Source organism: Rana temporaria, chromosome 2 (genome assembly GCF_905171775.1).
Source record: "Rana temporaria chromosome 2, aRanTem1.1, whole genome shotgun sequence".
Classification (NCBI taxonomy): Eukaryota; Metazoa; Chordata; class Amphibia; order Anura; family Ranidae; genus Rana; species Rana temporaria.
This window is the reverse complement of record NC_053490.1, coordinates 201,691,982-201,718,879: the sequence shown is the minus strand read 5'-3', so window position 1 is coordinate 201,718,879 and position 26,898 is coordinate 201,691,982. Positions and strand designations below refer to the sequence as shown.

The following is a 26,898-nucleotide window of genomic DNA, read 5'->3' as shown; positions in this document are numbered from 1 at the left end:
TATACTGCAGGGTGGCTTAGGAAGAGGTGTTTGAAACCAAAACTGAGGAGTAAAGTGATTTATACACAATGCCATATTTAAATTTTACTTCTGCCTCAATTGGGCTTTAAATGTCAGCATAGCTTGACAGTTTAGGTGACTGTAGTGTGAAAGAGGTATTGATATATGGCAGTAGATATATGGCAGTAGATAAAAACACCCACTTCCCTTTTCCAATAGGGCAATTCCTATCTGGAATAGAGCATACAGCAGATTTATCCATTTAAATACACAGAAATTAAGGAACACAATGTCTTTATTTATGTTAAAATATAAAGTCATGTATGCCTTAAATAGCTTTTATTAGCAAATGCAAATACTCATTTTTTTAACATTGTACAAATGTCCTCATTCAAACATCTTTTGCCCTAAATAAATTGCATATTGAAAGCTTTTTAGAAAATATCCACAACAACTTATTTATTAGAAAGCTTTCCTTTTAACAATCTGACAAAGTGCACTGTTAGTGATGATTAATTAAGGTCAATGAACCTGAAGGCAGCAATAATGTTCACTACGTGTAAAAAGACTTGTATGATGATCTCTCAGAATGCTCTAGTGTGGAAAGTAGGAGTGACCTTAATTAATCACCCACAGGGAACAAATCTTAAACACGGCTGTGTTCATACACTCCTCAACTAGGAATACATTTGCAATGTTGTGGCATCAGAAATGGCAATTCATCCCCTGTGCCAGCATGGAGATTCTGCTTCTGTCATCTTTATGTGACTTAAAAGAAAAAAAAAAAAAAAAAAGAAAAAGAAAGGAGGCTGGACATTTTAGAATCGAATTGGCAAATGGAAGCTTTTTCTACATGCCACAGTATATAATTGGCATCAAGTAAAATGCTTCCTTCAAAAACGAACTGCGTTATTGTCTGTGGTTCTTCTGTATTCTGCAATGCAACAGGCAGTTAAGCAGATGGGTTATAGGAGAAATGGAAGTAGCTGGTTTATACCAATTAGGGATATAGGATAGGTTAACCTGCATTATTTCAGCTAGTAATAAACATTGCAGCATTAAGGGCCTATCAACTGATGCAGTGGTTATATACAATATAAGCCAAAACAATGCAAGAATCAAAAAAAATATTAAAATTGATACATGTCACTGCAGATGAGAGAAACAGAAAGAAATATTGTTTACATGTATGTCAAATTAACTGATAAAACATTCTTTAAACATTCAAAACAACCAAAAAACACTAGATTGACATTACTAAGGCTTAATAATGAGATCTCAAAACAACTGCTTTAACATTAAACAATACAGTAGATGAATGCTGATTATGTATCTATTTATTGCACTATAAAAGCCCTCAGCATGCTCCTTATGCAAGATAATGGTAATGCTTGGAGTCTTGTTTGTCCCTTTCCATGTAGTCTCTGTCTATTAGGGACTCAATCCTTTTCTTTAGGTCTCCGGGCTGGAAGACAAAACGATCAGAATTAAAGAAGATATATGATCACAGCATACACTTTCATTTTACAACATTGCCTACAGCATTGTAAACAAAACAAACAATAGTTATTTTTTTTTCAATTTAACAAAACCCTACTTTCATGCCATGAGTGTTGCTTGTCTGCTGGTCATCTCTTTCCACAACTTCCTGCATAGCTGCCAACATTTCAAAAAAAGTTTTTAAGGAGACATTTGTTTCTGTGTCCAGAAAACCACTGTAGGCTGAGCATGTACTCTAATTAGGGCCAAGGCATTCATTATTATGGGCATGGTTCAACAAGAAGCAAGTAATTATCATATTTATGATAAACAAACCAAAACTGGTATGGAACCACAGTCGTACGTACGACTGTGGATCCGACTTTGTCCTGCGACTTGAAGTCCGTCATCCATCAGACTTCAATGAAAGGGGATTCGACTCTGATCCTGACAATGCCAGGCACTTTGTGTCTGGTATGAATCTTGAAGGGGAACAAAAAGGGAAAAAAAAAAAAAAGGGGCATGAGGCTCCCCCTCAAATACTATACGAGGCCCTTTAGTTTGGTATGAATTTTAAGAGGAACCCCCACACCAAAAAAAAAACCCACAAAAAAAATAAAAACAGTGAGGTCCTCCCAAAAATCCACACCAAACCCTTATCCGAGCATGCAGCACGCCAGGTAAGGAAAGGGGGTGGGGACAAACGAGTGCCCCCCCCTCCTCCTAAACCAGTCCAGGCCACATGCCCTTGGGTGCTTTGGGGGCCCTGAGACAGCCCAAAGCACCTTGTCCCCATGTTGATGAGAAAAAGGGCCTCCTCCGGACAACCCTTTCCGGTGGTTGTCGAGGTCTGTGGGCGGGGGCGCTTATCGGAATCTGGAAGCAGCCCCCTTTAAAAAGGGAGCCCCTTGAGCCCCGTCCCCCACCCTATGTGAATAAGTATGGAGTACATTGTACCCTACCCTATACCCATTCACCTAAAAAATAAATAAAATAAAAAGTCTCAAAAATAAACACAGTGCACGTTTTTAAAGTATTTTATTAAGGCAGCTCTGGCGTCTCTTCCAAATTCTTCTCCCCTTTCTGGCTCTTCTCCCTCGCTTTCCACTGATGTCTTCTAGCCCTCTCCGGTTCTTCTCCTCTGTCCGCTATCTTCCGCCTCTGCCGGGCCTCCTCTCTCCGCTGTCTTCTCTCTTTGTTCTTCCTCCGATGTTGACTCAACACACTCTCACTCTCTAATGCTGGATGGAGCAGCCATGTGCCAATGCATAAATTGTCATGGGACAGGGCCACATGCTGATGTCACCCAGAGGCCCTCCCCCTTGTGACATTACCGCCCGGGGCATGATGGGTGCAATAACATCTCAAAGGGGAGGGTCCTTTTAGTTGACGTCAGTAGGTGGCCTAGCTCCATGCTAATATAAGTATTGGCACATGGCGGCCCCAGCATTAGAGTGGGCGAGAGCGTTTAGTCAACATCGGAGGAAGAACAGAGGGAGAAGACTACGGAAAAAGGAGGCACAGCAGAGGCAGAAGATAGAGGACAGTGGAGAAGAACCAGAGAGGGATAGGAGACATCAGCGGAGAAAAACCAGCAGAGGGAGAAGACCTCGCCAGAAGAGGGAGAAGAGCCAGAGAGGTGAGAAGAAAATCGGAAGAGACGCTAGAGCTGCCTTAAAGCGGGGGTTCACCCTTAGAGGGCACTTTTCCCCCTTAGATTCCTGCTCGTTATTACTAGGGGAATCGGCTATTTATTTTAAAATATGTGCAGTACTTACCCGTTTACGAGACGCATCCTCTCCGTCGCTTCCGGGTATGGGCTTCGGGAATGGGCGTTCCTTCTTGATTGACAGGCTTCCGAGAGGCTTCCGACGGTCGCATCCATCGCGTCACGATTTTCCGAAAGAAGCCGAACGTCGGTGCGCAGGCGCAGTATAGAGCCGCACCGACGTTCGGCTTCTTTCGGCTACGAGTGACGCGATGGATGCGACCGTCGGAAGCCTCTCGGAAGAATGTCAATCAAGAAGGAACGCCCGCTCCCGAAGACCCATACCCGGAAGCGACGGAAGAAGATGCAGCTCGAAAACGGGTAAGTACTGCACATATTTTAATATAAATAGCCGATTCCCCTAGACCGAACGAGCAGGAAGCTAAGGGGAGATTTTTTTTTTTTTTAAAAATGGGTGAACTCCCGCTATAATAAAATACTTAAAAAAAAAAAAGTGTCAAAATTAAACAGTACACAAGTTTTTAAAGTGAATGGGTAGGGGTACAATGTACCCCATACTCATTCCCATAGGGTGGGGGGGGGGGTGCGGGATCTCGGGTCCCCTTTTTAAAGGGGGTTTCCAGATTCCGATAAGCCCCCCCGCCCAGACAAGGCCCTTGTACTCAACATGGGGACAAAGCACCCACTCCCCCACGGTGAGGGCATGTGGCCTGGTATAGGATCAGGATGGGGGGGGGGGGGTGCTAGCTCGTCCCCACCCTCCTTTTCTGTGCTCGGATAAGGGTTTGGGTATGGATTTTGGCATGGGGGGTTTCTCTTAAAATCCATACCAAACCAAAGGGTCTTGTATGGTCTTGGAGGGGGAACCCCATTTTGTTTTTTTATTTTTAAATTTGGTGTGGAGACCCCCTTCAAGATCCTCAGAGCACAAGTTGCATGCCAAAGTCAGATCAGTTAAGACGATGATCCGACTTTAATAATATTCAATGGGCTGAAGTAGGATCAAAGTCGGACCAAAGTAGTGCAGGAACTTTTTTTAAAGTCAGACTAGGTAAGACGGCTCTCATAGGGAAACACTGAATCGCATACGTCATGCGACATGAACTCCCAATATCGGAGCGTTTGTCGTAGAAGTGTGAACCCGAGTGAGTACACACCTGCCATTATTTAAAGTGCCTCTGATTAACCCTAAATAAAGTTCAGCTGTTCTCGTAGGTTTTTCCTGAAATTTTCTTAGTCGCATCCTACAGCAAAAGCCATGATCCGCAGAGAGCTTTCAAAGCATCACAGGAGTCTCATTGTTAGGACGGTACAAAAGAATTTCCATAGCATTAGATAGAGTTTTATTTGTGTGTCCCTGTTGCATATATTTCCTACTGTCTGGTGAAACCACTGCCAGCAAGACAGAAAGTGCTGGTAAATCACTCCAATAAAGCACCGGATAGTGGTAAAACCCGACAAGAAATCAAATCCTTTCCCATTCTAGTCTTAGAACGGACCTTCAGTCATTTTTTTTTCTTTTTACTTTCCATCTATTAAATCTTCTGCCCTTGTTGTTTTAACTTTGGAAAGTAAAAAAAAAAATTTCTGCCAGTAAAGACCTTATACAGGCCACTTTGTTTGTCTGGGCTTATGACATCATGCACAGCTCTCTCTCTCTCTTAAGAGTTTGTCAGGAAGGGAGGAGGGATGAGTCATAAGAGGGCCAATGAGAGCTGCAGAGCTGGAGGTGTGCATCTGTGTGTTTGTGTAAATCCAAGTGAACAAGCAGCAGCTTCAGCTGCCTACGGTTAAAATAATTGCAGCAAGACTCCGTGGAGGGAGATTTATGCAGCATATTTGGCAAGTACAGAATAACAGTATATATAATATGCAAAGTGGTTAAAGGGAAGCTTCAGAATGGCAAAGATGTTTTCATTACAAATTATTTGAGCAGACTGCAGTTCCTCTTTATCTAGAACAAAAAGTTTTTGGTTTTTACATACATTTTAGCAATTAGCTGGTCCAATACCTCTAAACATTATGATCACATAGAAAACATAAATGTTCACATAGTAGTGAAATTCAGTAGATAAGCAGCTACTTCCTGTGTTGTGGGGATAAAAAAAAAAAAAAAAAAAACGAACAACTTCACAAGTCCTTAGCGAGAAAAAGCAAGATGCTGGCTGTTGCTCAACACATTGCGAAACCCTCACTGCCTAACACTAGCAACTAGATAGAGGAGAAATGAAACTGCCAAATTCACCTACCTAATGTCAGCTTTTTATATATATTATAATTATATATATATATATAAAATATTTACCCATTGGGAGCTGAAATTATGTTCAGTAATCAGAAGGAGGAGAACAGTAAAAGAAACAGAGCAATCTGTATACAATACCAGGACTACCAACTTGTTTTGTAAGAACACGTTTTTATCTTGCACCAGGCAGGTTTTAGGTTCTGAGCCCTTAGTCACACCTGAGCTATGAAACGCTCAACATTAAAAATCCTATCGTTTTCAATGGTGACACAGCCAAGCGCCCAGGCATCTGTTGTCTGGCAGATTGGGCATTTGTGGCTTCAAAAGGGAGTGCCTGAGAAAAAAAAACACGCAAAAGCGTGTTATACTTGTTTTCCAGGCACTCCCATATTAAAAAAGTCCATCAGAGACACACGATCCTACTCTGAAGACGTTTCTATAAGGAACACTGCTTGTAAAATGCACAAAAAAGCATATGCAATGTCACCTGTGAATCTATCTTCATTGTTTTATTTTTACAAACAGTAAGCTGCTGCCATTTAAAAAAAAAAAAAAAAAAGCTGTTTTTAAAACAAAAATGTTAGAAAACTTACATGAAAAAACTAAAAGTATTTATGTCAATGTTCCCATACTTGCACAAACCTGTATGTATGTAATATGTAAACTTATTGTACATCTTTTCTGCATTGTTTAACTGCCATTTCCAACAAAAAAGTGCCAAGAGACAAAGTGGAGTTCCAGTCAAATTCTAACGAAGGCGGAGGGTACTAATGTCTAATCCCGATATTACAAAGTTAGTTACCACTAAGTATAACCTTCTTCAATTGTCCGGGGCCGATCCCTTCCAGGTCTCTCATAGTAAATGGCTTGCATTGGTGCCTGAGCATCTCGAGGAAGGTTGGGATGAAGCCACTGAAGTTGGTTTTCAAGATAATATTAGTATGGCTGATTAGCTTGTACAATTTAGGTTGATCCATCATCTCCATTATACTCCAGCTAGGTTGGCTTGCAATGGGGGTTTGGGTCCACTGCTGCCTGTCCCTGTTGTGGATGCTGACCTTTTCCATACGTTCTGGGTCAGTCCTCTTCTGTCCACCTATTGGCATGACCTGCTTTCCTTTTCTATCCACCTATTGGCATGACCCGTTTTCCCTTTCTATCCACCTATTGGCATGACCCGTTTTCCCTTTCTATCCACCTATTGGCATGACCCGTTTGCCCTTTCTATCCACCTATTGGCATGACCTGTTTTCCCTTTCTATCCACCTATTGGCATGACACGTTTGCCCTTTTTATCCACCTATTGGCATGACCGGTTTTTCCTTTCTATCCACCTATTGGCATAACCCGTTTTCCCTTTCTATCCACCTATTGGCATAACCCATTTTCCCTTTCTATCCACCTATTGGCATGACCCGTTTTCTCTTTCTATCCACCTATTGGCATGACCCGTTTTCCTTTTTTGAAACAACTCTTCGTCTTCCAGTACCTCGAACACCAGAAGTTGGACACGTGATCACATTTTGATTTATTTGCTTTTATTTTATGCATGCAATATCATCTTACTGAACAGGAAAAATGCAGCTTCGTCAACAATACAACAGTTCTACCGTATAGCGAATGCTGATTTGCCTAAATTTAAAATTGATTTACAAGGGGCGGGCCTACCCAAGAAGTTTTCTGGCAGTCCTGGCTTGACAACTGAGTCCTTTTGGGGGGGGGAAGTCATTTGCGACTTGGTAACCGGTCGTGAGCCACAATGAGCCGAAGGGATGGATGGCAGCCCACTCTACACCTACTCTACTCTCAGCACACCAAACGCGTAGGTAATAGTCTATGGCTCAGTGCAGGTAACCCACAGGTGCACTTCTCTGCACCTATGTATCAGTTTGCAAGCAGCCCAGTAACCACTGCAGAACAGATATGCCCATATATACACTGATTTTATTAATAAACTTATCTTTAATAATAGTATTCTATTCCATTGCATTTCATCCCAGAGCAGGGGGTCGCGGGCCACTTTAGAGGGCTCCGCGGGCCACTGGTTGGGCACCCTTGGTCTAAGGGGACTTCCTCTCTAGTATCTGATGCTATTTCTCTGGATTGTGATTGGAGGGGGGAGAGCAGTGTAGGTATGTGTGTGTTGTATGAGTGTCCCTGTCAGCTGTTCACATTAGGATACTCTGCAATGCCTTCTTTTCTATTTGGGTTCTGTGTAGTCCTTACAGCTTGTATTTTTTCAGTTCATTGCTGTTCAGTATCCATGTAAAATCTCTTTTTTCTTTTTTTTTTGTAACTGCAAAATCATTAAATACCTTGAAAAATAACTTCTTAAAATTCTAACCAAGTATAAATCTACTCCCACCCCCCCATTCTAAGTTCTTCTTTCTACCCTACAAAAGAAGAGATGCCTATACTTACTTACTCAGAAGCCCCTCCAGTCCAGTCATGATAGTGTTCCAGCGCCGGCTTCAGTGTAGAGGGGAAAGCAATGGCAACGGTTGCAGACCCTGGGCAATGACATCCCCCATAGGCTTATTATGGGGCAGCCATTGTTGGCCGTCCCTCCTCTACACTGAAGCTGGAAGCCAGTTATGTGAGCGGACTGGCTTCTTAATAGGCAAGTATAAACTTTTTCACAGGGTAGACAGAATAGGCACAGAATAAGGGTGAGAGTAGATTTAGCCTTAGTTAGAATTTGACTGAAATTACAATTTAAAGTTGGCTATCCTCCTACCGGACTGCTGTAAAGCCAGCTGTGTTCAAAACATTGCTTCCCACCGATTTTAAAATATTCAGTTACACCTTCCTCAAACCTTTCATCTTCAGGCAGAAATGAAAAAAGAAACTAAAAACCTGATCTATAGAAAACACCTTTTTCTTTGTTAGATATGCACTCCCATTCTCTATCAAAGGCTGCTTTCAGACACTTGTAGTCTTATTACCTTTTTTTGAGAAGACCGGTCACCCCTGCTTATTATCTGTGCCCAGAGTGACCGGCCCCCTCAACACTTAGGCCAGCCATAGAGGGAGCGTTTTTCTTTTTTTTGTTGCAGATTCAATTCCCCCATCAACACAGTAAGGGGAATCCCTCCCGCTAAGCCATTGTGTTCTCCCAGCGGGGGAAGCAAATTTGGCCGTGCGAACACTGCGATTACTGCTAGTGGCTATAATAGCATGAAAAATCCGACAGGCTGGTTGTACCCAATATGAGCGATCAAACTTGGGTACATTCAGCCTGCCCATACATGGTTCGAATCTCGGCTGCTCCCTGCTGAACTGGCTGAGATTCAAACCATCTATGGCCGGCTTTATTTGTCAATCAGGATTAAGGCAATGCTGATGTACTCAGGCCAGTACTGCCGATTTACAGGGCCGATCCGCCCTATAGGCTCACTATGCAAGCCGCTTAGGGCCCCACAAAGCTGCGGAGGGCCCCCCAAATTACTAGAGGCCCCAGCCCGGTGAGAAGTCATTCAACTCGCTGGCTGCATGGGAGAAGAGGTAATAAATCAGCACCCCCCGCTTCTCACATGTAAGATGTAATTTCTGACAGCAGACAGAACACCCCCTCCCCCGCTTCTCAACTTTAATGTGACATGTCATTTTCAGCAGCCTCTCCCACCCCACTCCTCTTTTTTTCAATTTTAATGTGACATGGCATTTTGCTTAGGGCCCCAGGGAGGTCAGGATCACCCAGTTCTGTCCATTCCTCTAAAGGAATAGAATGTGCTGCAGAGCTTTCTTGCAGATCCCGTCCACTGAAAAAGGATAGAGGATAGATTGTGGTCTGCAAAAAACATGTGCCTGGAGACCAGCTTTAAAAACAAGTATTCAAAAAACAGATTATAACAACTGTTTAGCAGGCCTGTAACACTTTTACACAAAAGCAGACAACTAGGCCTGTGAATCATTATGAAATGAAGTTGTAATAACTCATGACTTGGGAGCAGCTTGCAGTACAGGAGCCGTCTCCAGGAAGTACAGAGAAAAACAAAGTAAACACTGGTGGCCTTAGCAATTCATAAGAACACTGAATGTGAAAAGAGAAGCACTGAAAAGATAGACAAAGCCATATTTACCTTTACAGGGAATTTTAGCTGATTAAAAAGCTCAGACACAAGAAGATTGTGTGCAAGAGTTTTTCTCATCTTCATAATGCGTACAATAGCTGCATCGATCTGGTACTGTCTGTCCTGGAAAACTCGCTCTGTCGTAGTAACCTGTTCTTCCACCTAGGGAAAAAACACACCTCGTGTTACATTTGCTGCTGTATAAAATGTATTCCATTAATATTTCTTACTCCGAATGAGCCAGTGACGGCACACAATAATGCTCACCGTTTCCTTCATTTGAATCTGGTTGATTTTAATCCGATATAACTTGTGCTTGAAGTCTGTTTTAAACATGAACTTGTCTCCATCCGCCACATCTTTACCCTTCGGTATTTTATTTAGTACTCTGGCTTTCCCACATGCCAGTGACTGCAGAGTCCGTCTGAGCTCGCTATCCTCTGTACAGACACACAATGAAAATAATCATCATTGTTAAACTTGACTTTATCTTCCACATCCCTACTACTTTGTGTTTTATATACCCTGGTTTTGCCACCCGTCAGTAAATGCAGACTCCCTCTCAGTTTACTGTATGTTCCGGCATACAAGACGACCTTTTACACCGGAATTACAGAGCCAAAAACCGGGGGTCGTCTTATACGCCGGGTGAAGCAGCTGCCCAGTGTATATCAGCCCGCTGGGTGCTCTGTAAAGCTGTATGCATAGGTGTGCGCAGTCTATCGCATTAGGGTTTGCACCCCAAAGTTCAAACACACACTACCGATCACTCACCATGTTCATTCGGAAAGGGAAGGGGCTGATTAATACATATTTACCAGCCCCTTCCCTCACTCATCCTAAAACATCCTGCAGCAACAGCCGGCAGCAGAGGAAAGGAAGGAAGCCGGTAGTACTGCAAAGGGAAGGAGGGGGAGCCAGGCCAGTAGGGGGAATCTGGGCTGCACTGGATGATTAGGGTGTGCCTCGGCACATCCGGCACACCATGTGCGTACGCCTATGGCTGTATGTAATATAGTATATGCGCCGCTCAGCCAATCCCGGCGGGCGATACAATCTGTTGATGACTAGAGCCTGGTAAGCCTGCTCGGATTGGAGTAACAACCTCTGCCAATCCAAGCAGGCTACATTATGTAGCCTGCTCGGATTGGCAGGGGTTGTTACTCCGATCTGAGCAGGCTCTGTAGTCATCAACAGAGTGTATCGCCATCCGGGATTGGCTGAGCGGCACATATACTAAATTACATACAGCTTTACAGAGCACCCGCCTCTTAGTTTCTGAACGGTATTACCGCACAAGGGGGTCATCTTATAAGTTTTAACCTGATTATTAGGGGGTCGTCTTATGTGCCCAGCCGCCTTATACGCCGGAAAACACCGTACATAGTCAGGTTGAAAAAGGAGGAGAAGAAAAAAAAAAAAAAAAGACAGTCTATCTAGTTCAATCAATAAAAGACTAAGCTCCAGGGGGCGGAGCAAAATGCATTGGGGGCGTGCTCTGGTGAGAGTCGAGGCTGAGGTTGCCACTCCACTCGCCTCCCTAGGATCTTTTAGATGTGCAACAGAGGTCACCCCTTTTCCCAGCAAAGGTCTGATCATTGGCGGAAAGCCAAGTTCCCAGCATAGCCAGAGAACAGACCACGCTGTTCTTTAATGCTTAGCGTGGTCAGATTTTAATAGGAAAGTGGAAGGATTAGCAGCAACCTCAGGGATTTTACACAATTCTTAATACAAGTACAGTACATGGTACAGCAGACACGTATCAGGAATATGACATGTTAGGTTAACAGTCTTTAAGGAAGACAGAGCTGCCTCCATGCAAGCTTGTTCTCTGTACATCGTTATACATACATGTCCTATAGTTGGGAAACCCAGATAGTTTAACCCAGATAGTTTAGTATTAGGCCAGCCATTCATGGTTTGAATCTGAACCGGGCGAGATTCAAACCATTAATGGGCAGGCTGAATGTGCCAACTTGATTAATCAAATTGGTACAACCAGCCTGCTGGATTCGATTACACGGGTCTACAAGGAGAAAGCCTTAGAAATGAAAGTAGCTACATTTTACCAGAATTGTGTCATTAATAAAGGAAAATACAGTCCTGAGTATTAATTGGCTCCAGTTTACAAGATACAACTGTAGGTCAAAACTGCATCAAAATGACAAGGAATGTGCGTATATGCTCCATAACTTTTCTGCAAAATGTGATATAGCAATGAGAATGGCGCCACACCAATCATTAGAAATGTATCTTTTTATGGATACCAATAGAATCCCTGTAACGTTTCATTTATTGTTTTTTTCATGCAACATTTTCATGCTCCCTCCACACCATTGGAACTGCGAAGACTTGGACTTTTTCTTCGGGTTTAGCCAATGACGCAGATAAGTTGCACATGTAATGCAACAATAATGAGGGGCCCAACTCCTGTCCTGAGCCCCTATTCTGCATCCTAAATATAGGCGGAATGCCTTTTTATTACTGCCATCATACTGCACTTTTGAAATGCAAATGTAACCTCAACACTAATGCAGCAGAAATTATCTGTGTTGTTTACACAGTTTTCAGGCATCTGTGGAAAAATATCATGCAACTTTTCCTTGGAACGGTTAGGCAATGACACTTTCACAAGCAACAAGATGTAACTGTATGATGCAAAGATCTGACCAAGAGAAATGCACCTTGCAATGAAACCATCAATTTCAGTTAAGAGTTTCCACTTCCATGTGGTACCATTTTCATTGTTATACCATACTTTGTCGAGAAGTTACGAGGCATGATCATCAGACACCTCCCTCCCTTGTAGGCAAATATACTCGCCTGTGTATAAATCTTTATTGTGAGAAATCTTGAAAACTTTAGCCAACCAGTGTCTTTATCACCTGTTTTTTAATTCATCTAATCAAAATATGTAATAATTAGCACATTTTTATCTCGTAAATTGATAGCAATAATCACCCAGCCGGGAGAAGCTCCCACCCCACCGGGAGAAGACAATTGCCCGGTAGGAGGGATTCCTCTGGCAGCACTGCCTGTGTTGATGGGAGGGATTGTGCGAACTTCTTTCTTGCAACCCGTGGTTGCAGAAAATAAATTGGCACCATTTATGGGCTGCCTTAGGCATCACACATATCAGAGCTGCCTTCCACATGCAGTTGCAAATGTATGCAACCAAGGCTGGCCATATAGAATTTTCTTGTAAAACTTTCCTTTAGATTTACCAGAACCATATAATAGGAGGTCAAACAAACACTTTCAACTATGTAGTGCACGGGCCTGCCTGATTGCACACAAATTGAAGGTAAACCTCAATGAAATTGAATACAAAAATTGTATAATGTATGGCCAGCTTTAAACTTCTGTTTTTAACCTGAGTAGCAAAACAGAACAACGTTTTTGGCGTTTTTAACCTGAGTAGTAAAACAGAATGTGTTTTTGCGGACTAGCTTCAACATGTGCTATGGGCCCCTTTCTTACTTTTTTTTTGTTTTTCTGTAATTTTTTTTGTTTTTAGAACTTTATAATAAAACATGTTTGGTCAGTATTTTTAGGAGAAATAATGTGGTTGCATTGCCAATATGGCCAAGCTCATAAACTCACCTATTCCTGTAGCCAGTTTCACATCTTCAAAACTGAATTCATCTCCCTCATTGAACATAAGCAGCACCAGTGTCTGAAATAAAGACACCTGGAGCTCTTTTTTTTCCTGTAGGAAACAGAGAAAAAGGCATTAGAAAACATGAATGGAATATCTGGTTGGAAAGTTTACAACCACAACCTGTCTCTTCAAACAATATTAGGTCCTAAAATGCCAAGATCATATAGCAGATGTTTATTTCAGAGGGGTTTTCTGCTTTACCAACAGCTTTTAATCACATTTCCCTCCAAGATTCTAAACAGTGCATCTAAGGCCACATAAAAATCATATATAAAATTCCACAATGAATTTGAATTAATCCTAGCCAACCTCTCTTCATCTAAATGCTCTTGGAGGCTTGTACACTAAGGCCCCATACACACTATGATTAACTGATTGACTCCCATGCACAGCTGAACCAGATTCTTCAGTCGTAATCAACCCCTCTTTTACCTTCAATTTCTAAAGACTGTGTATCCCATGGTACTTTTCACACTATAAATTCTGTACTGACTCCGCCCCCTGAAACTCCTCCTCCTTAGCACCTCTTTTGCTGAAGGCAGGCTCTGCGAGATGTGTGACACAGCAGTGCCTACTCACAGGGCCATCACAGAATTCAAGAAAGAAATGTGTGGGGTTCCTCACAAGTAAGGCCCCATACACACTATTAGATTTTATGCAGATGTTTGTCTTCAGATTTACCAAAACCATGTAGTGCAAGGACCTGCCTGATTGTATATAAATGGAAACTCCTAAGGTTTGACCACATATTATATGGTTTTGTTAAATCTGAAGACAAAAATCTGCAGAAAATCTAATAGTGTGTATGGGGCCTTACTTGTGAGGAACCCCACACATTTATTTCTTGAATTCTGTGATGGCCCTGTGAGTAGGCACTGCTGTGTCACACATCTCACAGAGCCTGCCTTCAGCAAAAGAGGTGCAGAGGAGTTTCAGGGGGCGGAGTCAGTACAGAAATTATAGTGTGCAGGCAAGGTACCATGGCATTTATAGTCTTTAGAAATTGAAAGTAAAAGTGGGGCTGATTTACTAAGACTGGAGAATCTGGTTCAGCTGTGCATGGTAGTTAATCAGCTTCTAACGTCAGCTTGTTCAATTAACCACTTGCCCATCAGGCCAATTCTGACATTTCTCTCCTACATATAAATATCATCATTTTTCTGCTAGAATATATTTCACAGAACCCCCAAACATTATATATGTTCTTTTAGCAGAGACCTAGAGAATACAATGGCGGTCATTGCAACTTTTTATCTCGCACGGTATTTGCTCAGAAATTTTTCAAATGCGTTTTTTTGGGAATAAAAAAATTGCATGCTTTAAAAAAAAAAACGATAAGTTAGCCCAATTTTTTTGCATAATGTGAAAGATGAAGAAAAAAAGATACCCAAAATATCAGGCTTCAAAATTGCACACGCTCATAGAATGGTGCCAAATTCGGTACTTAAAAATCCCCACATCTCACCTCTATGCTAGGAAGCCTAAAATACGGAAATCTCTATGGTGGACATTCCGGGGCCGGCAGATCCATTCTCTGACTCACCTATTGCAGCGGCGAGTCGGTAGAAGCACCGGAGGGCGGTGGGAGGTCCCCTCTCGTCGCCCATAAGAATGATCAAGTGGCTGACCAGCTGCTATGATCGTTCTTATGGTGTAGGGAATTGCTGGCTGAAAAACGGCAATATCTGAATGATGCCTGTAGCTGCAGGCATTATTCAGATATAGCACCACAAAGCCGAGGACTTCTTTAGGACGTCCAGCCATCGGCAAGTGGTTAAAGTGAATTGGATGTATATTAACAATGCCATGAAACATGGCTCTCCTGGAAATTGTTCAGGGAGTCATCTGAAATGCAAAATCTTCTGCAGGATAGTTGTATGACTTGAATTTGGCCTAACGTTTGGCTATGTAAGGTATCATCTGGTTCTCCTTGCCTCAATATACTCCCCCCCCCCCTTTTTCTTTCTCCTGTTCTTTTTTGTCTTTTTTTAAGTTCCTCTTTCTGTGCCCAGTCACATACCCTTCGTAAGTGATGACTGATGATAGAGGTTAGTGTACCTTGAACTACACTTCACTTTTGTCAAAAATACTATGAGGCTGAGATTAACAATTAGTGTAGTCCAGTATGCTAGCCATATGTACTGTACTGGTCCATCTTCTTTATTAGTATTAACATTAGTCACTATCAAATCTATGTATGGTTCCCGTGGGGTGTTTATATGTTATATATTATGTACACTTTTATATTATAGTATGTTTCATTGATTTTTTTTTCCGGTATGTATATATTACCTTTTGTATAACAAGTATGTATGGACGTTTTCTCAATAAAACTTAGATTGAAACAATTAAAGTGGAACATTACCCATAACAACTTGATAAAGAATGTTCTTTAGAAAGGAACATGCATTTCACATTAATAATTATGCTACAAAAATTGGTGCGTGCTGTAAATTGTAAGAAGAAAACATTACATAGGATACAGTGCCTCCAAGGCTACCAAAAAAGTTTATTAATAAATACTGGCGTGTCCACATCCCACCCTAGAAATATCTCCTCACTACCAAAAACTTCCCCACACCACACCACCCCACCTCTCCAGAACCACCAAAGCCCTAATTCACCCCCTAGGGATGTTAAGCAGGGAAACGCAATAGGCCTGCTGGATCTTGTCACCACTTATAACTGCACCGGAAGGAATCAGTCTACATACTGAGGCAGATGTCAAAACTATCACAGTCCCAGCAATGAAAAAGTCAAATAGGCAGTCTCTTCTGGCTCTGCGCCAGGTACACCTATGCCATATACAGCATACACAAAAAAAGGAATCCTCTTATGATTGTAGCAGCTATAGATGCCTGAGTGTAATTTAGTGCTGCTAGTCAATTAGACGGTAGTGGGCATCTAAATGCTCATGACCATGCACTGAGAAGGGATAATCTGTGTGCAAAAATAAAATGACAGATGCTAGATTCCGACATTGAATCTATGCCGGATCCAGCCTGCTATGAAGGAATAGTCCTGATTAGTAGCAGCTGATTGACCCTCGCCTTGTGTGGCAGAGTACTACTGAAGACTTGAACTGTAACCAGCATCAATGTGCTTACAATAGCTTGTCTCACCACTTCTGCCAATATATAGATTCTCTTCCCTGTGAGATGCACTCAAAAGACGTGGTGTCCAAGTGTATCCATCTGCCATAGAAAGGCTGTTTGTCCATGCGGGTCAAACATTTTTGCGGCGTGCACTCAAGCATGACAGTGGGGCTCCGAACTGGGAGAGCATCTCCCTTCCCCCTACATGTTTCGCCCCTGCTTCCTCAGGGCATGGCTAGGGATTGGTCGGTGGCTACTACTCTATATACCCAACTCTCAAAACAAAGTCCCACCTCTTAAAACCACCTTCTCAGGGTATTTATATCAAGGTACAATGCAGGTGCTGTATATAAGCTAGACATGTATAATCCAACAACATCCGGGTACCGCCCCCTCTCTCTCCTCATTGGCTCACTGACTTTGATAGCAGCGGGAGCCAACGGTGCCCACTCAAAAGAAGTAGTGGCTGCACATCACAGTTCGTTCCAAATGCTTTTATTTAGAAATCCCAAGGTGGCACCACAGGACACCAACAATTTGCATGATAGATGCGTTTCACACAATAAAGATGCGTTTACTCATGAATAAGCACATCTTTGTTGTGTGAAATGCGTCTACCATGCAAATTGTTGGTGTCCGGCTGTGCCACCTTGGGATTTCTTAATTGAAGCATTTGGAACGAACAGTGATGTGCAGCCACTTCTTTTGATATTGCTTATGGAGGCAAGCCTGGGCTAGCACTCATGCACAGGTTCCATTAGGCGTAATCATCTCACCTGGAGAAGCAAGTTCTTCACTTCAATGGCGCCCACTGCTGTGTCTCAGCCAAGCTCTCTTGCAACATCGCCGGATCAAGAGAAAGCTCAGGTAAGTATTGGGGGGGGGGGGGCTGATGCACACAGAAGGTTTTTATCTTAATGCATAGAATGCACTTGCCTTTAGAACCACTTTAAAGTAACTCCTCCAAATGTGCCCAGTTGTTTTTATGGCGAGCATAGAAGAATAACCTCTATATTTATCTGCAAATATTAAGTTACAAAGATCCCAAATTTTGCAGTTTGCAGAAATCTCTGCTTAATTGGTATTAAAACAATAGGTTTAGTAATAGATGTTTAAATAAAGTCAGAACAATTCAATTCCTAGTGAAGGTCAGCAGATTAATATTCATAAGTGACACACTATAATCAAAAGAAACATTAGGTGGACATTAGCAGTGTGTCAAAGAGCAATGTCCGTACATTAGACATTGGTTAAAAAAAAAAAAAAATCCTAAAAGGCTAAATATTTTTTACCTTAATGCATTCCCCAAACATTTACCTGGGTCTTCTCTTCATCCGATGCTGCAGCTTTTCCCTGCCAGCTCTAATACCAAAAACTGAGTTATCACAAGACTGCCGATCACTCAGTTCTCAGTGAGCAGAGAGCGGTGACCGCCAGTCACCAGCTCTCTGCTTTGCCCCTGCAGCACTCAGAGTTTTGGGCTATGAGGGGTGAAAGAGGCTGGCTCAGGCTCGTCGAGTCAGCTGCCGGTCAAAGCTTCCTGCCGAGTCTGGACCGGCTCTGATGTCAGCCAACAACGAGCTATAACAAGCACCTGAATGGATTTTTTTAGCAAAATGGTTGCAATCCTTCCAGAGCCTCAGATGTTGCCAAACTCTTTAACAAGTTATGTTGCGATTATTCCTAGTCACGATATTAACATTCTGGCAAATATCTAAGCAAAAATAGGTAAAATATACATTATGCTGTATATGGATTTAAAAGAAATTCAGAAAACTAAATGTCTGTGGGCTTCAAAAATGTTACACGCACACATTTATTTTTAGCAATGACAGCTTGACAAACTTGTTTGAGCAATTCGGTATCATTGAGCCGTGGTTAAGTGGTTTGGGTAACAAGATAGAAAAGAAGTATCACATGACAAGGCGCATTGTGAAAGACTTGAGAAGTTGGCAGGAAATAGGTGTCTTCAATTATTAAAAACTGCCAAATGTGGCTAGACTTCTCGCATTTTTTTTTTTCTTTTAGCAAGCAGCTATTTGCGATTCGGCACTGCGTCGCTTTAACTGACAATTGCACAGTTGTGCGATGTGGCTCCCAAACAAAATTTACGTCCTTCCCCCTCCCCCCCCCCCCCACAAATAGAGCTTTCTTTTGGTGGTATTTGATCACCTCTGCGGTTTTTATTTTTTTGCGCCATTAACAAAAATAGAGCGACAATTTTGGGGAAAAAAAACAGTATTTTTAACATTTTGCTATAATAAATATCCCCCATAAAAACAATTTTTTTCTCCACAGTTTTGGCCGATTTCCAATAAAATTGCGCTTGTAAGACCGATGCGCAAATACAGTGCGACATAAAGTAATGCAATGACTGCCATTTAATTCTCTAGGGTGTTTGGACAAAAAAATAAAATAAAAAAAAAATATATATATATATATATATATATATATATATATATATATATATATATATATATATATATTATATATATATATAATATATATATATATATATATATATATATATATATACATACATACATACACACACATACACACACACATACACACACTATATATATATATATATATATATATATATATATATATATATATATATATATATATATATATAAAAATAAATGTTTGGGGGTCTCAAAAAGAGCCTCGGTCCTTAAGTGGTTAAAATAGGCAAAACATTTGTATATACAAATAAAGAACAATTATAGTTTTTTTTTAAACGTGATCACATAATCTGTTCCCAGCTACATAAGGGCTTGGGGAAGGATCAGACTAATATATATTTCATATGGGATTATTACTCGGAAAGCCTGAGCCTGACTTAAAGTGAAGTGGAGGTGTACTCTGGTGAAAATATTTTTTTATGATGGGGCACAGTTTCTCCCTTTGCATGCCTTTATCTGGCCTTGGGGCACCATTTCATCCACTGATACCAACAATGGGGAATAATTACCTGCATCTAACGCCTATGAAGAGGTACAATTCCTCCCATTGACACCAATAATGGGGTACAATTCCTCCCAATGAAACCAACAATGGAGCCCAATAAGATCAATAATGGGGCACAATTACTCACACTGAAACAAATGGGGCATTATTTTTTCCCACTGATGCTGGTACATTTTCTACTCCCAATGGCCACAGTCTGGCCCCCCTAAAGCCTGAAGGACAGTAAACTGGCCCTTTGCTTAGAAAGTTTGGAGACTCCTGGGTCAGAACCTAAAGCGGTAGTAAAGTCCACGTTGTGATTTTTACCTACAGGTAAGCTTATAATTAAGAAAGAAAGAAAAAAATCATATCTGATCATAATGTAAATAGCATGATGTAAATGAAACACATGAAAGCAATGTTTGCTTTCATTTTCGAACATAGACATTCATTATCCAATAAAAAAGAAAAAATCACTGTCGTTTTCTCAGCTGCCCCATGTGACACTCTTGCACGTCACGCGAGACAGCCAAGGATTGTAATTTCATAGCAGAGTATTTCCTCATTGCTCTGCTGTTTTTCACGGATTTCTAAGTAAATATGTGGACAGACACCTAGCAGTTGTGATTGATTAAAATAACATTACGTGCAACAAAACACATGAAAGGAAGCATTGCTTTCATGGGTTTGTTTCACATAAAGTTATTAATTTTTTTTTTTTTTTTTTATATTCCAACTGTGTCTGGTGTGAAAATATACTATTAGCAGAAAAGAGGACAAAAACACACTAGTGACATTAAAGATGAAATATATCACATGGTACCTACATCTTTAAACTCTGCCTTCAATACCGCATGCCCTAATGTTGACTGCCACTGTAGTCTTCTGCCACTGTGTTTTGCCAGGTAAAAGGTTTTAAATATTTCCTGAAGTTTCACCATCTGGAAGAAAAAAAAAAAAAAGAAAGGAGAAGTTACTAGGGTTTCCTCTTCAGATACAAATATTCCAGAATAAGAGGATATTCAGCATGCATTGAGTATGTAGAGGAGACTGCTCTATACAACTATTTCTCAGGGTTATGTTAATTTTAACTGACCAATGTAAAATAAATGTGTACTCTGTAAATCATTGCTTGTTTACCTCTCTTTTCTTCAACATACTGTACACTTAACTGTGCAACTCAGCAGAAATGCTGCAAATTACCAACAACAGTGAAAGAAGATCATATTCGAGGACTGCATGTAAAAAATGTAAAGCATAATGTACATTATATGAAATATAAAAAAAAAAAACTGACAACTTAGAATTTAATTATAACTTGCTCTTATCACAAATATACTCTAAACTTACAAACAAGGCATAAGAACCTAGACCTAAGCTCCCTTCCAGTTACGCACAGGGGATTTGGTAAATGGTTTACAGGTGTTGTTACAAAGAAGCAGTCAAGAACTGTGTAAATCCTGAATGAGGCACCAAAGCTGGCCATACATGAATCAAAATACAGCCAATGGAGCTGAGACTGGATGAATTTCAATCAGTGTGCATGACAGCCCCTGCTCATCAGAAGTAGATTGATCAACTTCTGTTGAAGGTTCATGCAACCGCTGATCAGTGTGTTATGAGAGCGGCAGGTTCAGCTGTCAGAATACAATTTTCCGGCAGCAGAATGATTAATTGATTGATCCCATATGAGAGAAGAGTGTATATACAGTATATGCTTGTAAAGATCACCATTGTATGTGACTTATTCTGAAGAAGCCTGACGAAGGGGTCCTGCGTGACTCCGAAACGTTGCACTTTTCTTGTGTTGTGATCATGCAATAAACTGCCCGTTTGGACACCACTCTGTGCTGATCCTTGGTGTGCTGGCAAATATCTACCCGATTCTGAAGAAGGGCCCCATCTGTACAGCCCGAAACCGTCATGCATTTGACACTGAACTTGAATTGATGTATTCTTTTAATACATTTTAAGTGCAGCAATCCCATTTGATAGATAGATCTATCCATATACACACACACATATATGTGTATATTGTGTTTTTTTACATACTCCCTGTTTACACATCTACGTATATTTTATGCCTATAAGCACATGTATGTCTCTTCCATATATATATATATATATATATATATATATATATATATATATATATATATATATATATATATATATATATATATATATATATATATATATATTCACATTATGTACTCTTTATATGCATAAATTGTCCCCCCCCCCTCTTTTTATAGTATATGGGTCCAACTGAAGGGCATTTGCATATTTTATTTTTTTAGATTGTTCATTTTGTACTGTCCATTGTGATGTTTTTATTGTATTGCTGATCCTTATAGCCCTCTGATCGGCATCATCGCCCATAGCACAAGCTCGTTATTACCACCGTAGGCCTGTAGAACGAGCCGAATGCTCCAAGCATGGAGCCTTGCTATTCTACCACTTGTCTGATCTCCTGACTCCTCTGGTGACATCACATCTGTGGCTTGTTCCACGCTGTCACAGCTTCTTGATCCCTTTGAGAACCCAGGAACTGCCGCTCTCCCACTTACTACAGCCCTGAGATTCTCATACAGATGAGACTATTATTTATGTACATCTTTGTAAGTGTCCTTAATCCTGTTTTTATACATTAAACCTATTGGGATACCACACTTAGTTGGCGTATCCTTCTATCTCTCCTAGGCTTCCTTTGGTTTATACTTCAAATGTGTTTCTGGGTTTCCATACTTGTGTAATTCTTCAGGATGTGGGCAGAACAGTGGTGTAGTGGTTAGCACTTTCACCTAGCAGCAAAAGGGTCGCTGGTTCGAATCCCGACCACGACACCATCTTCTTGGAGTTTGCATGTTCTCCCCGTGTCTGCGTGGGTTTCCTCTGGGTACTCCGGTTTCCTCCCACACTCCAAAGACATGCTGGTAGGTTAATTGGATCCTGGCCAAATTGGCCCAGAATATATGTATGTACGACTGTGTGTCCCAAGCGTGTCAAAATCCTACGGGGTTAATGACCGCACCAGCCAGGAAGACACTGGCTGCAAAAAAGCGCCTAGAGGCGATTCAGTTTGCATGTGTAGCGCTATACAAGTCACTCATTCATTCATACTAATGTAGGAGAAAAGAGGTAGAGGTATTTAAAAGCAGAAGGGGAAGTTCCGCTTTCTTGCTCCCTCTCCTCTAACAGGTACCCGCTCCCACTTCTGGTCAGTTTGCCGCGTTGATCTGAGCGCAAGTTTGGCCCTCCCCTCCTTCCCCAGCAGCCTCTTGTGACACATCACAGGTCCCAGGAGACTGCTGGACCAATCACGGAGCGCAGTGCAATGGGCAGCCAGCTGTGAAGCTGCAAGGAGACACATACAGTCGGCTGCCCACAGGCAAGATGCCGGCGCCTGCGGGCAAAGACCGGCAAAGAGCCAAGTTGGGCAAAGACATTGCTGGATCCTGGGACAGGCAAGTCTGAGTTTTTAAAAGTTAAAAGAATTTAAAATGTTTGTTTACAGGCTGGAGCTCCTCTTTTAACTTAACTTTGCCTTGCAGATACAGAACTATATACAGTAAAAAAAGGTCCAAACCACAGCCTTGCTTACCTCTGCAGGTAAATGCACATCCATGGGTGTATAGGTTGGCCAGTATCCCATAGTCAGTATGTTGACAGTTAAGTCAATGTTGCCTGGGTCACTGTGATTCTGCATATGCTAAAAAGAAAAAAACAATAATTATGCTGTATAGTATTACAAAAGCATATATAATAATGAGGTGTGTAAAGAAAAAAAAAAACAGTTACATGTATAACCTTATGTGTTAAAGGTTGTTTGTATTTCAAAAGCACATTCATTCATAAATATATCTAAGGGCACCAAATAATCTAAGTATCTCCTCTCAACTCAGGTCTCACTGTACATCAGTTCAGGCCTACATGCATACATTCAGCCCATCTATAGTCTTCTCTAGCCAGCAGTACAGCGAAGAGATGAAGAGAGCAGCCATTTGATATGATGACCAGATGGCAGCTGTACAAATCTGGGGAATGGTTGTTAAATACAGAAAAGATCTAGTAAAGTGAGGTCCAAAAGGAAAGAGGGCAGCCTGATTCTTCAGACCTTTAGCCTAAAATGATGGCCTGCCTGATCCACCTAGAGATGGTGGGACAAGAAGCTAGGTTACCCTTGCAGTGCCCATCCAGAATAACAAAAACAAAATGAGTGTTTCTGAAAATTAGTAGTGGGCAGAAGATAGACTTAGCACAGTCCAAATCATATCCAGACAATGAAGGGTACATTTCCTCTTGACGAACAGCAGCCACACAAAGTGATGGAAGAACAAAATCATGCTTGATGAAAAGAGCAGAAACTACATTTGGTATAAAAGAAGTCTTTGGCCTCAACACGATCTTGTCCCATATGCAGGACCAAAAAGGGTTCTTTGCAAAATAATGCTGCAAGTTCAGACACTTTCCTTGTACAGCCTGATCCTTATCAACTTGAATTGGCTGATCCAAAGACAGGACTGACTTGACCCACAAGAAAAGAATGTTGCGCTGCAAGTCTCCGAAGTGAAAATGTGCAAAGGGAATTGCCTTGAAGGAGGTTACCATCAACCCCAGGACTATACTTTGGAGAGTCAGATGGCTGTTGAACTGAAGAGTTTGAGCTTGATAGGAGGAGAATCTAAAGCTTCTCCTTGGGAAGTAACAATCTGGCATGAGATGTGCCCAGGACCGGACGCAGATCCAGATATTCAAAGTGATGAGGCTGTTCCAGCAATCATTTATGAAGCTTCAGGAGTCGCCTAAAATGCAAGAATGGCTGGACAGTCAGAAGTATGTTGTCCTAAATGCCCTCATAGACCCATAACAGAAAGTCATATGTTTATCTCACAACAGGGATGTCAAGAGATCACAACATGGCTAACACTGAAACCAGCACCTTGGTGAAGACCCAAGGTGCAAAAGAGAGGTTGAAGGGAAGGGCCACAAACTAGTAGTGTAGGGGCTCTTTGGCAAAACCACGGGAAATTGCTGATGTACTAAAAAGATGGGCACATGCAAGTTAACATCTTTAATGTCTACAGAAGCCAAAATGCTCCTGTGATAGAGGGCGTCGATGACAAATCTAGTGTATTTCTACAAAATTTGTGGACTTGATTGAGTGAATATTTAAAGCCTTAAGATGCAAGATGAGACACGGTTTGGGAACAGTGAACAGGTTGGAGTAACCCCTGGAACTTCTGTTGTATGGACTAGGGTAATGATGCAAACAGGCTTAATGGGAGATCTGCCAGTCTGTGCAGAGATAGAAGGTGGTTGGAAGTGAGAAAAGGAAGATGAGGCATAAGAATAAACTTGAGTTTTTAGCTCTGGGACACAAGCTCTTGCACTCTAGAATGTAAGCTGTCCAAGGAGGTCAATAGATGTTTTCTTATGCAGGAAAGTGGGAGCATTCCTTAATGCCAAAGGCTTGTCTGAGGATTTGTCAAGCTTTGGACAGAAACCTAAAAGGTAAGATGAGTAATCTTGCTGCCAGTAGCAATATTCTTAATGATATTATCCAGAGCTGTCCCTTGAACGTCATGTTGATAAAACGCTTCTTGCACAGGGGTTCCAAAGTTCAGCACTTTAGCCAAATTGCACTTCATATAAGGCTGGGAGGCTGATAAGGCTAAGGTAAATCGGATACAGAATCTGTTAGGGGACAGATGATACAGAAGCCGAAGAGGGTGTTGTATGCTGTGGTCTCTGTGACCAGAGTCAGCAAAGAACTAATCTGGGTCTTGCCGCTCCCAACATAGCAAAGAAGGATTCCATGGATGGGTCTGCAGTTTCTATAGTGCTGCACATGTAATCAGTTATGAGCCTAGCCATTTGATGGCTTGAGAGTTTGGACGAGAACATAAATATCTGTAAAAGTTATCATTCACGGTATGCTTTGACTAACGGTTTTGGGAAACCATTAAATGTGGGTTTAGTACCTCTTTAAGTACCTGTAAAACCCAGAGAGCTGGTAGCATCAGAGGGTCAGATGGCCAGATGTGACCACAATCAATATAGGTAGGTAGCAGGAAATGATCAAAAATCTGAGTTATACGTGGCTACTGCATCAGGAGCAGCAAGGTGGGTGATGCTTCCTCGATACTTTATTGCTGGAAAAAGAGTGCAAAATCTGCATGACCCTCCACCCAGCAGACAATGTCTGCACTCAGTTCCACAGTGTTAACCCCAAACATGGCAAAGCCAGCAGAAAATAGGGAATAATGGAACCCAGTATCCAATAAAAAAATGAGATGAGAATCCGGCAAGTGCTCCGTGGCGATCTTTTACCAGAACAAAGTCTGGAAAACATCCCACACTGAACTCGGTGCCCCAAGGCCACTTCCAGGCAAACACCACAACATCCAACCAGGCGGAGGATGGCCAAGCAAAGGGCAACAGAAAAAATTAAGGAAAAGGTTGCTTAAAAAATTGCAGGTTAATTTTTTGACAAATATTAAATAAGCACAATTTGTGTGAAACGTGTCTACCATTTGAACTGTCTGTAAAACACTTGGGATGTTCGTTCATTAAAACAAATTTTTAATGGATCTTGGAGTGCTGCCATTTCTTCAGGGTTTTCAGCAGAGCTAAAAAAGGTTTAAGACTTTGTGGGTACATCAATGGATAAAATAAATAACATTTTGGCTGGAATTCACTTCAATGTTAGTAAAAGGTAAAATGTTAGCACAGATCCTAAGCCAAATGTAAAATGTTGTGGTTTCATCAAAATAAAAATTAACGATATTTTTATTGACAGGACGCAATAGGGTTTTCATGCATCCTTTAGCCAGATCTCAATATGCCACTTTCATCATCTCCAAAATAAAAAATATAGACTATTACCTGTTTGAAATGAACCATCACATCTTTAGAGAGCTCCATATCTTTAAACATTCCTTCCAACTTAATAGTGAAAGCCGCACCGCACTCTGCAAAAAAAAAAAAAAAAAAAAAAAGTGGATAAACATAATAACTAAATATGTTGCCCCCAATCTGGATACAAATCATGCAATTACAACAGCCATTATACAGTTACATAAATGTAATGCCACAATGTCTAAGCCTTAAGGATCTACAGTATATCTGACATATACACAGTTTGGTTGATCCTACAATGTCTGGCTTTAATTAGCAATCCATTTAGTCTGATCATCACTTGTGATAAGCAATCGAGTATGACAAGTCATTTTATGTCTAGGGCTTGTCATAGAAATGTAAAATGTTTTTACTTACCATAGGTCCTGGAACATCTTTGAAATGGGAACCACCCCCAGGTCCAGACACTGCTGACTGAGGAAATCTGCCTGTCAATTGTCCATGCCTCGGATGTAAAGAGCAGAACATGAAGTTCTGTCCAGGACAAAATTGCAACACTTTTGGTTCCCCCCCTGGCTTAATTTACACCATTGCTGTGGTGTTGTTCAACTGAGTCAAGTTCAGATGATTTTCCAAATCAGAAAGTCAAGCACTGCAAGGACAGTCAAACTTGCCCAGGTGTCCTCCCCAGCCCAACAAGCTGGCATTACTCATAAGTATGTTCCAAAAGAAATGGAGAAAGAACATCTGTCTCCAGAGCTGGATTTCTAAGCCACCAAGCCAGGAACAACCTGGTTCTCCAC

At 41.4% G+C, this 26,898-nt stretch overlaps 1 protein-coding gene across 3 annotated transcripts in view; it reads right to left on the bottom strand.

The window, feature by feature from the left end:
• Positions 1-324: 324 nt before the first annotated feature.
• The window catches only part of CUL4A (cullin 4A), a 79,030-nt gene continuing 52,456 nt past the window's right edge, over positions 325-26,898 (bottom strand). For all 3 annotated transcript variants that reach the window (XM_040336248.1, XM_040336246.1, XM_040336247.1), the window contains exons 15-21: positions 26,123-26,208; positions 22,839-22,946; positions 20,062-20,175; positions 13,130-13,235; positions 9,794-9,966; positions 9,536-9,688; positions 325-1,465 (exon numbers count right to left, since the gene is read on the bottom strand). In XM_040336248.1, the coding sequence (XP_040192182.1) occupies positions 1,370-1,465; positions 9,536-9,688; positions 9,794-9,966; positions 13,130-13,235; positions 20,062-20,175; positions 22,839-22,946; positions 26,123-26,208 (836 nt within the window). In that variant the 3' untranslated portion in view covers positions 325-1,369. The remainder of the gene's footprint in view (positions 1,466-9,535; positions 9,689-9,793; positions 9,967-13,129; positions 13,236-20,061; positions 20,176-22,838; positions 22,947-26,122; positions 26,209-26,898) is intronic.